At 37.6% G+C, this 13165-nt stretch overlaps 1 protein-coding gene across 2 annotated transcripts in view; it reads right to left on the reverse strand.

Moving 5' to 3' along the window:
* Positions 1–977: 977 nt before the first annotated feature.
* Xrcc4 (X-ray repair cross complementing 4) overlaps positions 978–13165 on the reverse strand; it is a 202862-nt gene continuing 190674 nt past the window's right edge. For both annotated transcript variants that reach the window (XM_076927117.1, XM_076927118.1), the window contains exon 8: positions 978–1532. In XM_076927117.1, the coding sequence (XP_076783232.1) occupies positions 1427–1532 (106 nt within the window). In that variant the 3' untranslated portion in view covers positions 978–1426. The remainder of the gene's footprint in view (positions 1533–13165) is intronic.

A 13165-nucleotide genomic window follows, 5' to 3' on the forward strand; every position in this document is an offset into this window, starting at 1 on the left:
TTTCTTTCTTTCTTTCTTTCTTTCTTTCTTTCTTTCTTTCTTTTTTTTTTTGTGCCTAGGCTAGGCTGGAGCTTACTAGGCAATCCAGGCTGACCTTAAATCAATGGAAAATTCTTCAGCAGCTTTGGCCTCCTAAGTCATGACATGAGAGTATAAGCACAAGCCATACGTGGCTAAAATGTAGGAACCCCCACCCCCACCCCAAACATATGTACATGTAAGTCTGTTTATAACTTTTCTCATTAGCTTTGGCAATAAGAGTAAATGTGACATTTTAAATCACTTAAAACCTAAGGTGATGATACAGATGACGAAGAGCAGAGTGTTAAAGACTGAACCTACAGTTACTGGTCAAACATTTACCTTCTGAGCAGAGAAGAATCACCCAAGAAGCCAAATAATAGGCGGTCAGCATAAAAGATGACCACACTGCACAAATGTTGTCTCAAAAGCCCTGAGGAAAAAATAGGAGTGGTAAGCTCTATAAAACATGCTGATGACACAGAATAGACGAAATACTGCATGTGGCATTATGGTGTCCATCATGATTTTGGTAGGAGGGAATCAATCTTAGCTTGAAGGAAACGACAGGACTGGGTTAGGAAGCAGAAGGGTGACTAGAAAAAGCAATGCACCAGCTTTTACTGGTGACAGATGGGGCATGATTTCTGCTTTGAAGAAGGGCCTAAAATGTTACTGGGGTCTTCTTTTCCCCCAAATGGTTACATTTATATATGCAAACACTCGCTTTTCTTTCCTGATTCTTGAGAGTTTCATACATACGTACAGTGCAATATGTCTCCCGATTTCTCCTCCAATTCCTTCCATATATTCTTCAATATGTTCCCTTCCCAAGGTTATTTCTATTTTTTAAATAATACACTAAGACCAACTAGTACTGTCAATGTGTGCATGGGTATGGGGCCACCATCACTGGGACACAGGATGCCTAACAGTAAGCACTCAGTTAAATAAAGTTCCTTTAAGAACACAAACTTTTATTAACTATCAGATTTTCAGATTGTTTACACACAAGATAAAGATGTATTTTGTATGTGTCACATCATAAATTAAAATGTTCAAACATAAATAATTTAAAGTGCAATTAAAAAAGGAATTAAAGATTTTTTTGCTCTATTTCCAAAATCTTCCAAGAGTCATTAGAAAGTTACAATAATGTATAAACAAATACGACAAATGTGCTCTTTGCAACAAAACTCAGATTTAACAAACAACGGAATAAGAAAGTGTCCCTCTGTCATCCAATCTGATCATCACACACTCGTATAATCCATTGGGTAAATACAGTGCAGCTGTAAGACACAGTAACCATGGCTGCTAAGATGAAAGTCTATCTTCTCATCCGAAGAAACTGGATGAAGTATAGAGTTTAATGAACACCAGTGTTGTTTTCTAGGGTTTATATCTAATCAAAGAGATCTTCTGGGCTGCTGTTTCTCAGGGTTTCTAAAGACATGTTTTCAGCAGAGGTACTCTCCTCTTTCATGGTCTGAGGCAGTGAAGAGGCAAGCCTACAGTAGAAAGAAAATCAGGAGTTATCTCTCAGGTTCTTTATAATTTTTAATTTTTATTTTTCCTTTTGTTAAAAATAGATTCTTTTTCTTACATAATATGTTCTGATTACAGTTTCCCCTCCCTCTACTCCTCCCGTTCTTCCCCTCTTCCCCTCACATCCAGATCCACCACCTTTCCCTCTATCATTAGAAAACAAAAAGTCTTCTAAGGGATCATAATCAAATAATTTAAGATAGAACAAAAACTAACACATCAAATAGGATAAAACAAACAGAAGGAAAAGAGCCCACAAGAAGTTGCAAGGAAGAGACCCCACTCATTCACACACTCAGGACTCCTACACAGGCACTAAGTTGGAAGCCATTATTATAAATGCAAAGGACCTGTATGGTAAAAAGAGATATAAATAAATAAATTAATTAATAAAATAAAAATAGAATTAAATAGTAACAACGAATGACTTGGACCTCCACAGTACATTTTCTCTTGGCCATCTATTGCTGGGCCAAGTGAGACTCCATGGAGAAAACTAAATTTTCATTTGCAAGTGGTTTTCAATTATAGAGAGCTTCTGGGTTAGGGCCAGAGGGATGTGTCCACTTCTCCTTTCAAATCTAGAAGCCCATCTGGTGCAGAACCATGCAGTCTCTGTGAGTTTGTATGTGCATCCATAATGTTGATTTAGAGGGCCTTGCTTCCTTGGTGTCTTCCATCCCTTCTGGCTCTTAAGCTCTTGCCACCTCCTATTCCATTGGGCTGAGCCCTCAGGGGAGGTTTTTGGTGGAAGAATCTTGTTTGGGTTGAGGGTTGTGAGTTCCCTCACTTTTTGCATATTGTCTTGCTATGGGTGTCTGCATTTGTTTTACCCATTAATGTTTATGTTGTCTCTCAGCTGCTGTAGCCTCTGATCACATGAGTCTCCTCTAGTGGTCAGCTGATTGGTTCATTACTTGTGTATCATTAAGAAAGACTCCATATCCATGGCAGATGCTGATGAAATATACTGGAATACACCCTTTACTGGGTCTAGAAATAAACACATTGCAAACTAAATTTTTTTCAGATGCACGGAGCCAGCTACTGCCTCACTATACGTAAGTGAAGTTCTATAATCCAGGACAACAGCCTTGTTCCCTGGCATGACCACCATGGTGGAGAAGACTAAGCTGAAGGATTTCAGAGCTCAGCCAAAAGTGACCATTAATTTGTGTCCTTGAATAAACACAGCCAGTGGTTCACCACAAAGCCCCCAAAATATTATTCAATATTAACAACTAGAGGGGACTTTAGGGGGAGACATGATTTGATCAAATCAATCCAATAATAGAATTATCTCCATGTTTCCAGCTTCACAGTCATGGCTTTTCTTATGATAGCCGAAAGAGCACAAGGCTGATGTCAGGACCCATGGCTGTGAGTCAGTGGTGTGGCGTTAGGCAGTCCAGGGTGTTCAGTTCTCGTTCCTGTAAAACTCAGGTGACATGTGCCTCAAGAGAGAAGTGAGGATTAAACTAGGTGATGCCAATAAAAATGCTTGTGCATTCCCATAGAACATGCAGAAACTGTTCTTATCAGTGGCTAAACATTGAACAAAGTATAAGTTATTAAGATTTCCTAGTAGTGACAGATAAAAGAATAACCAAAGGAAACCCAGAAATGTCAGCTATATGTGATTATGTTAAAATCCAGGCACCTTCATTTAGTTGCACAGATCATTAAAAATGAATTTATTACTCAGTCCTCCTTGACCTCTTGACTATGCACAATTGACCACGACTAGCTACCCCCAACCCGGGATGTGTCAATTTTATTCCAAATAAGCCAAAAGGCAGGCAGCCTGTTATGCTAAGGTGCTAGGTGCTAGGTGCTAGGTGCTAGGTGCTAGGTGTTCATGTGTTATCAAGGTGACAAGTAAACCCCCTGGGAAATTAATAGTAAATGCAGATTTAACTATGATAGCATACAACCAAATATTTAAAATGTATTCCATAAGAGGAAAAAAGATACTCTATAATTATCAGCTTATCATTACACGTATATACCCATCCACACACACATACAGACACATATTTTGTTGTCTGAGATGTCTTTCCTGGTTTTAATTCTCTTGAGCTAAATAGAGGATTGAATTATGTCAACTATAAAGTTAGACTTGAAAAGGATTCTTGCAATTTTTGTCATTATCTAGACATTGTACCCCAGAAGACAAGTCTATCATTCTGCTTAAAAAAAAAAAAAAATCAGCAGCAGACAATAGGAGTACTCTGAAGTGACAAGACAGAAAGAAACAGCCTGCGCGTGCCACACTGACTCCTGCTGCCTGTCTAAAGCCTAGTGCTTAAGAAGCATGTTTGGTACTTGTTGGGTACTGAGACAGGATAGGTGCTGGGGGGACTGCGCCTCGGCAGGAACGCATGGTTCTCAGGTCTCATCTTCACATATCAACAGAAAAAGTTTAGAACTGTCACAATCAATGAAAAGTTTGTGTCTTTTACAAGTGACAAATATTTCAAAGCCATTTTGTAAATTACAGAAAGCAGAAAGAACTAAAATGAAGATTTTGTTTTACATTTAAGCATTTTTTAAAGATGAGATTATTTTTTATGAGTGTAATTTTTCATATTATATCTGTCATATACAACACATTTGAGGTATCTTTATGTGTTAGAAAGTTTAGCTATAAACCCTTCATTCATTTTAATTTGGGTATACTAACCATTAGCTGTCTGGAACTTAGCAGAATTGATTACAGTTGTCATTGTCCTCGGGCCTGGCACTGTGTCATCTAGTCTCAAGCTCAGAACTTGGGAGGCAGAGACACCTACATTCTAATATGTGTCTGTTTGACTCAATCAATGTTTATTATGTATGTGCTATGAACAGCTCACTGAGTTAAGGAAGTATAACAGATACTTTGTTACAAAGTTTCCCTGATGAGACAGGAAGAGTACACTTCCTGTGGGCATAAGGCTAAATGTTTAGAATGTAGTCAGGGATTATGTTGGTTTATTAAAGTACAAAAAATCACAAGCAAGCTAAATGCGGCGTTGTGGAGCCAATCCCAATGACACATCTACCAAACAACACCAACAAAGCCTTAGGAGGTAGAGGAGGGCAAAGAGTCTAAGAGCTATGAGAATGTGTTTCCTAGTAATGTCAGAAGCCACACTCATCAGCATGGCTGCCTAAACAAGAGCTGAATAAGGACAGCACCAACAGAGATGCTATAGAGGCAGGGGAAAGCCAAAGAGGCTCCAGCCCTGCGCAGGAGTTACAGGCAACTAAAGAATGCTGAGAACAGGAAAACAGTCTTTCCTAGGGAAGAGCACATCAGGTGGCTCTTCAACAGCGAGCCGTCTGCAAGGCGTGCTTGGACTTCTTTGGGAATTTATATTTATATACGTATATGCATATAAAACAATTAAAAGAAAGAGAGGTTATGAATTTAAAAGAGAGAAAAAGGGGCATATGTAAAGGCCTAGAGGGAAGAACGGGAATGGAGGAATGGTATAATTATATTGTAATCTTAAAAATAAAGAAAAAAATGGAAAAAGTATGAGTCTGGTTTTCAGAAACCATCTAGTCACCTTTTTCTTATAATGCTTGCAAGTCTGTCTTTTAATCCTAACATTTTATAGATGGCAAGAATCTTGTAATTTGCTCACAGAAAATGAATTATTACTATAAGTTTATATCAATAGTTAGGATTCAGGTAGACTTCAGAGAGTTTACTATGAGACAATGGCTCCACAAGGAGAATTCAGAGGTGAGGGTCAGGAGATGATTATCTGTCATTGTGAAATGTTCTGTAATGTTAACATTTAAATGTCAACATTTAAAATTATTTCAAAATGTAACAGATATCTTCCACTACTCATGGCCCTGCTGTTTAAACGTTAGCAAGAACACATAAATGATATGTGAAATATGTTTAACAAAACAAGAGAGTAATAATAAAATTATTTCAAAAAACAACTAGTTAATATACTTGCCAAAGATAAGAACATGTCCGTACCTGTGACTCAGCAATTCACCAGTAGATAGATACTCAAAAAAACCATTTGTGTATCTATATATTAAGAAATTATGCATGTATATATAAAAACCATAGATGGGTTATTTATTAATAGTGAAGACTAAAAACTATCTGAATGGTTCTCACCAGGAAAGTGGTGCAGCTCTTACTAAACTTCCACACAATAGATTCCTATACAGTTACACACGTACACAAATCTCAAAAGAAATGTTGAGCAACAGAGCAAGGCACAAAAGAATGCTAATGCATGGCTCTATCTAAAAGTCAAAACCACAAAACTAATCTCAAAAGTCAGAATCACAAAATCACAAAAAGCAATTGGTCTTTGAACAGTGGTACATGTGTGAATGTGTTGTATGCATATATATGTGGATATACAGTATATGTCTGCATATACTGTGGATATATATTCTATCTGCTCTTCCATGAGATGTCATTTCTGGATATTTTCAACTCCTCTATGACAATCTTCTCAGAGTTCTAGACCTTATAGCTTTGGCTGTTGTTAAGATATTCATAGACAAGACCAGGAGCTTTGATGCTAGGTTAGAGAGCTTAGTCTAAATGCAAGGAGAGCTGCAACACCAGCCAGTCATGTACTTGCAGGGAGGGCGTGGGGGGACAGGGTTACATAGGAACAGAGCATTGGGAAGACATCTTCAGTAGACGGCAAACATGGCTGTCATTGCCCCCTCAATAGTCACTACAGCAAACGGAAAAGAGATGCCCAAAGAAGAGCCCATCAAAGAGCAAACGAGTCGGTCTGGACCATGAAGACTAAAACTGCAGAGACAGGCAGAGAGACGGGCAAAAGGAGACAGGAGTGACTCAAGACAGCAGCTTGAGCTGCTGCCACTTTTGCCGAACACTGGCTCTCACTGTCATCCTGCCAGCTGGAGCTTACGCTTTAGGTGAATTAGTTCACCCATTATTAATTATCTGCTGCTGAGAAGAGTAATCTGGAAGGAAACTGTTATACCAAAGATTTATCGTTCAGAAGGTAATTTATTGTAAAGAAGAGAAAACAGTCAATGTTTTTTCTCATGAAGGAAGACGTATTAAACTCTCAGTTTGCAGCTGTCACAGATTCAAGAGCTGAACCATCACCCAACCATCTCGGCAGAGCAGCTGGAGGCAAATGCTCTGCTTATGTCAGAAAAGTCCCCACAGTCAAACTTTGAGTTTTTCCCCATTAATTTATTTATTCCTTCACTTTATGTCCCGATCGCAGCCCTCTCTCCACCTCCTTCCAGTCCCAGCCTCTCTTTAATCCCCCCATAGTTTGAAAAGTGGCACATACATCTGCCCGCAAGTGCGTGCACATCACACAAAACCACATAAATTAAAAAAACACACACGTTTGAAGAACTGCTGGGGTGTATCAGTAATCCAAGCACATGGGACATTGAGGCAGTAGGATTACATGTTTGATGTGAGCCTGGGCTAGCTTCCAGATAGATATACATCGAGACTATATCTTAAAAGCAAAACAAAAAAATAGGCCAAATATCAAGTTTTCACGAGTAAAACTAAAAACAGTCCCATAAAAAAAACAAAGCAAAACTCTCCACAAAACATCAAAATTGAATCAAAATATAAGGTTTCCACTGAGATTAAGCAACCTGACAACTATCAAACTGACTTTAACAGAGTTCCTTTCATGCATTTTATAAGAAAATTTATATATTATCAACTCAACTATATGACTATCATTTAAACAAAATATTTAAATAATAAACTTAAAGATTTGAAATCACCAGGTTACTAGTTAACTTTCAAATTAAGAACTCTGAAATATATCAGATGTCAGGATGGGAAAAGTAGCTGACCAATTTTGAGCTGACCTTATAAAAACCAAGGCTTCTCCTAAACAAACTGACACACTGAAGCCAACAGGACACAATAAAAGCAGAGGCTCTCACACTGTCTGGAATTCACAGGTCTAGACGTCATTCATTGGCCAGAGAAAGTGAGGGAGGAGAGGCCAACTCTCCTGGCAACCAAAGTGGCAAGCAAGAGAAACTCATTAGTTATTTCCAATTAGACAGATATCTTCCACTACTCATGGCCCTGCTGTTTAAACGTTAGCAAGAACACATAAATGATATGTGAAATGTTTAATAAAACAAGAGAGTAATAATAAAAATATCTATATTTAACCTTATAATGCATTTAATGATTTATAAACATTGTAAAAGGCCAACTATAAAAATTCCCTATAAAATATGTGCAATAGATTTGAAAATAAGACGATTGGGGATTAAGGAGATGGCTTAGCAGGTCCACAGAGTTGATACAAGCCCATCACTGATGGCTAAAGTTCAATCCCTGGGACCCACTGTAAAGGTAGATGGGGAGAACCAATTCTACAAGGTTGTGTTGAGTTCTGCATATAAACTCAGGTTTAAAACCAACCATTAGATAAATACACCCATAAATGGAAGCACTTATACCGAAATTTCATAAAAATGAACCAAAAGATTTTTTATCACCTGATGAACTTATTTGGATAAACAGTATTGCTCTGGTGACCAATCAGATAATCAGTGGACACGCTGATACATACTTTACAAACCACTGTTGAATATCTTCAGCTCCACTTCGTGTATCTACTGGGTTGAGTTGGCACAGGTGATATTTGTGACTGCTTCTCAGTGCACTACAAATGAATCCTTCTTGGGAGGGCTCTGTTTTATTTTACCTGGCACTATGTTTGGCACACAAATATTCCAGTAATTGCATGCATTAACAGTGACAAATGACTAAATGAATGAGGTAGACAGTATTGAGGAAGGCTTACTAATGTCAAACAATCTGCCCAGCACACAGCAGAGACGGTGGTGGTAAGCTGTCAGGCTGAAGGCCAGGGTGGTAGGAGATGCTGTCCTCGCTCTGAAGCCAATGGTTCTTGTGCCACACTAGTTACCTGGGACTACTGATTTCTGTGTTTCCCCCAAGGATGCTCCTACTCTCAGGAGGGCACCATGAATGTCTCAAAAATTGTCCTGTGAGATGTCCTTTAAAAAGGAATGAGGCCTGTGATGTAAATGTTTGGAAAACATTTTCCTTTTCTAACTCCTTTAATTATTTCATGGGAATAGTACATAATTGAAGAGCTGAAAATCCTTCTCAAGTCAAGTTTTTCAGCAAAACAACAGCAAAGTACAGAATAATATATTTAGAAAACTAGATTATCTGTATATGCAATATAGATATATTTACACAAATATGCGTGTACATGAGCACAATACACATATGCCAACGTGTCTAGAACAGTACTAGAATCTGCAGTGTTTTAGAACAATCTAGATTTGTAGTGGCTGGAGATAGCAGATGTCTGGCTGGGAAACACGGATGACTTGTACCAGATACTCTCCAAGCCTCTCGTATAAAAAAATACAACCAAAAACTTACATAAAGACTGTATTTCTAAAAGCGTTTAAAAAAAATAAGGAAGCTTGTTTACCAAGGTTTCCAAATGAGCCTGGCATTGGGTGGTCTTTTCTTACCATCTCACAACCATTAACATTCCAAAAAACCAGTGTTCTCTGAACAGTCAACACTGACTTGCTTGCCTGGGGACACAATCTATGACTTGAACTCCAGAGTTTAGTACTTCAATGAAAGGAAAAGGAAATACAGTAAGTGAACTCCACATTCAGCCACGTCTAATGCTGAAGCAGTGGAAACTGCATGGTCAGAGGGGCTTCTGAGCTGTAGAGGGTAGTGCTTTCCCATGAACCTAGGGCCAAGGACGGCTTCCCACAGCAAAGGAGCTATTCTAGTTCCTATGGCTGATGCTATGATTCACACAATATAGCACCTTAGAACCAACTCCATCATCTTACAGTGGGGAGCTGTGGTAAAAATCACGGTGCTGGCTGGATGTGCTCTCCTTTGGAGGTTCTGGTGGAGAAGAAAGTGTTTCCTACACTCTTCAGCTTCTTGAAACCTCACTGTCAAGGAAGGTGACAGCATACATCGTCACATCAACACTACTATAATGCTGCTGACAGTTGTTCACTTGCTCTCATTTTTTTTCTCCTGATTCTACCACTGATTACACTGGATGCACCTGGGTAATCCGGTGTTAGGTTTGTGATATTACCAAGCCAGCTCATTTAACTCAGTTTACCTGTAAACGTAATTTTTGCTTTTATGTGGTCAAACACATTCTTAGAGTAAAGGATTAAGAATTCGGTCTTTTTAGAGTGGAGTATTATTCTGTCATCAGCCCACCATTAACTTTGTTAGGGCTCAATTGTTGCTCCAATCTACCAAGCTAAATATATTTCAGGAGAGCTACTGAGAGCAGGAGGCCTAAGACCAGGCTATGTAAAGCCCAGGGCTGAAGAACTGAGCTAAGCCTGGACTGGTTGAAAAGGTAAGCTGCCAGATCCGTAAAAGAGGACCTTAAAAATCATAAGAAATACATTTTGGGTCTTCTTTAAGATTAATGGAACCAGAATCATTGACATAGGCTGGACAGAAGTTTTCTTACTTTAAATTATGAACTTACACAATTACTTTTCTAATTAACTGTGGTTTGAGGTTTGTGTGTTTAAAGTTCACATTAGTGTTCTCAGTCCATTTTCCAGGCACGTTTGAAAGATACAAGCTGTGGTTAAATGAATGTTCATTCAGACTTTGTGGTTGTGTTATCAATAGGAAATGCTGGTCAGATTCTAGGCACATATTCTCAGACCCCATCCATCCCAAGATTCTAGAATATTGAATTTTCTCTTTATATAATTTATTAAGTTATTGTTCTTTATTATTGTTAAATCTTTTGGAGTGTTAGTGAACAAAAATGTCTTCTAGTTGGCTACTGAAAACTAAGTCAAAGATGAAATAAAAACTGTTCCACATCTCAGTCTTGTCAAGAGGGCATTACAAGCTCAGTTTCTCAAGAATCAATGAAGAAACAGAATCAATCAGAAAAAATTAAAATATTAAAGCAAAAAATTAACACTTATTTGGAATTAGGAAATTTACATACATATTTACTCCATAAAAATTAAAGATGCTATAAACACCCATGGAAAATATTCATCTGGGTTCTCTAGTCTTATTATAATTATCTTTAAATGTTCATATAACTTCAAATTTCTTCCAAAATGCTATTCTATAGAAAATACTTAATTCTTTCAAGTGATTTTCTAAAGTACATTTTTTTCATAACAGAAGATTTGCCATTACAAAAGAAAAAGGATGTTTGATAGTTTGCATTCTACCACAGAATACTTCTCTAAAGCTGGACCATTTGTAATGAACTACAAGAAACCCCTTAAATTCTATATGTAGAAGACATACAACTTAAAAAATAGCTTTTTTTCCCTTGACTCTATAAAGTTTGTTTAAAACTCTAGATATATTTTTCAGAAACAATATAAAAAACACATACAAAGACTTTTTGGTCTATTATTGGAATGAATTATTGGAGAATAGTACTCTCACCAACATTCCTAACAATCAACCCAAATATCAGAATGTGTTTTTCATTCATTCTTTACTTCAGTATTTTAAAGTCTCAGGCATCATGATAGCCCTTGATGCAAAAGATTAAACAAAATCTTGTACCACTGAAAACTTACCATTGAGCTGAGCAAGTGTATTAAAACAGCTGATGGAGACATAGGTGTGAAATAATGATTTGTAGAGTTTCAAACTCATTTAAGCCTCTATATACTCTAAGGACATATCTCTCTTTAGGGAAGACCCCTCTGTATTTGTATTTGAAGATACATACATACATACATGCATGCATGCATACATACATACATATCTCACAAAATGCTAGCTACAGGGTAGCTACCAATGATCCCAGAAGAAATACTCAGCTGTTATTAATTCAAAGAAATTGTTATTTATAAGAGTAATATTTTTTTTGTAACTCTAAGCAACTTTACAACAAAATAGAGTTAACTGATATTCAGTTAATTGAATATTTATGGGGGATTTCTTTGTGCATTCTAAATATATTTTATTATACTATCATAGTATTACTAGATACTTCTCTCCAGACAAACTCAAAGCAAATAACTAAAACTGTAGTGATGGTTGATTAGCCATTTCTACCTTTGCCTTCCTGCTCTCCTGCCTTCACATTTTCGGTGCCAGGATTACAACTATATGCCACCATACTTGGTTTTGTGGTGCCAGGGACCAAACCCAGGGCTTTGAACAGCCTAGGTTACCTACTGAGCCAGATTCCCAGATACGTTTTACTCTTTTTTTTTTCTTGGAAAAATCAAAACAGGTCATCTTACTAGTAATGAATGGTGTTTCTTATATATTCATATTTGACTTGGTTAATTTTCTTTCTTACACATGAAATAAATGGTTATCTCTAATTCTGAAATAAGAAACACAGTTTTTTGTATATAGCTTAGTGTCTACAAATCTGAACTTTGTACAAAGCATTATATAGAGGTGAACAAGTGAGCTAAAAATAAGTGTAATTTATTCTTTGTATTTAGCACAGTGACATTTAAGCTCAAATAGGCACAATGATAGTTTGATATCACTCAAAGAACAAGTATAATTGAAATAATACATACAACATAAATAGTTTTCAAGCATTCTCTGTATAAGTGAGAAGAATTTATAGATGCCTGTGTACATCCCGAAGCTTCTTTCCTTACTGTCCTTTTTTGATAACTAGTTTGGTTGTCTTAGCTCATGCAGTACCTAACATATTATGGAAACTAATGCAAAGTACTTACTACTCTCCTGACACTCTCCTCACATGAGCAACAGCTTCCATTCCCCTTAGCTTTGCAGCCATTGTTTTTTCCCCTGCTTTCCTCTTTGCTGCAGTTTTCTTTCCTGTTATTATGGGCTTAAATAGTACCTAGGAAATGCCAGCTAAAATCACTATATAATTCATAACCCTTAGTACATGTACGACATACAATGCTCCTGAGTACATGGGACACGTACTCATGTCCAATATCACCAGAGAATTATTGAATTTTTAAAAATTTAGTCTTCTCTCACATATTACATCCTGACAGCTGTTTCCCCTCCCTGCTTCTCCTGCTCCTTCCCAACAGCACTCCCCAATCCATGCCTCATCCATTTCCCTGAGAACAGGGCAGGCATCCCAGGGATATGACATCAACATGTGATAGCACACAAAGATGGCACATCAAGTTGCAGTAAGACTACGAACCTCCTCTCACATTAAGGCTAGATGAGGTAGCCCAGTAGGAAGACAGGGATCCCAAAGGCAGGGAAAAGTGTAAAAACAGTCATCTTTCCCCCACTCCCTCTGCTAGGAGTCCCACATAAACACCAAGCTACACAACTATAACATATACAGAGGGCCCAGGTTAGGCCCATACAGACTCCCTGGTTGTTGTTTCAGTCTCAGTGAGCCCGTATGAGTCCTGATTCATTGTTTCTGTGGATTTTCTTATGGCTTCTCGACCCCCACAAAAGAAATATTTTAACATATAGTCAACTCATTTTTACTGAGAACAACATGGTTATGTGTTATCTCACTAACTGTAATGTATGACATTCAAACTAGGAGTATTTATATAGCTAAGTCCCCTTAGTGCAAAAGGTGCTTTGAGTCAGATTATAAAT

The sequence above is a fragment of the Arvicanthis niloticus genome, chromosome 29 (genome assembly GCF_011762505.2).
Source record: "Arvicanthis niloticus isolate mArvNil1 chromosome 29, mArvNil1.pat.X, whole genome shotgun sequence".
NCBI lineage: Eukaryota > Metazoa > Chordata > Mammalia > Rodentia > Muridae > Arvicanthis > Arvicanthis niloticus.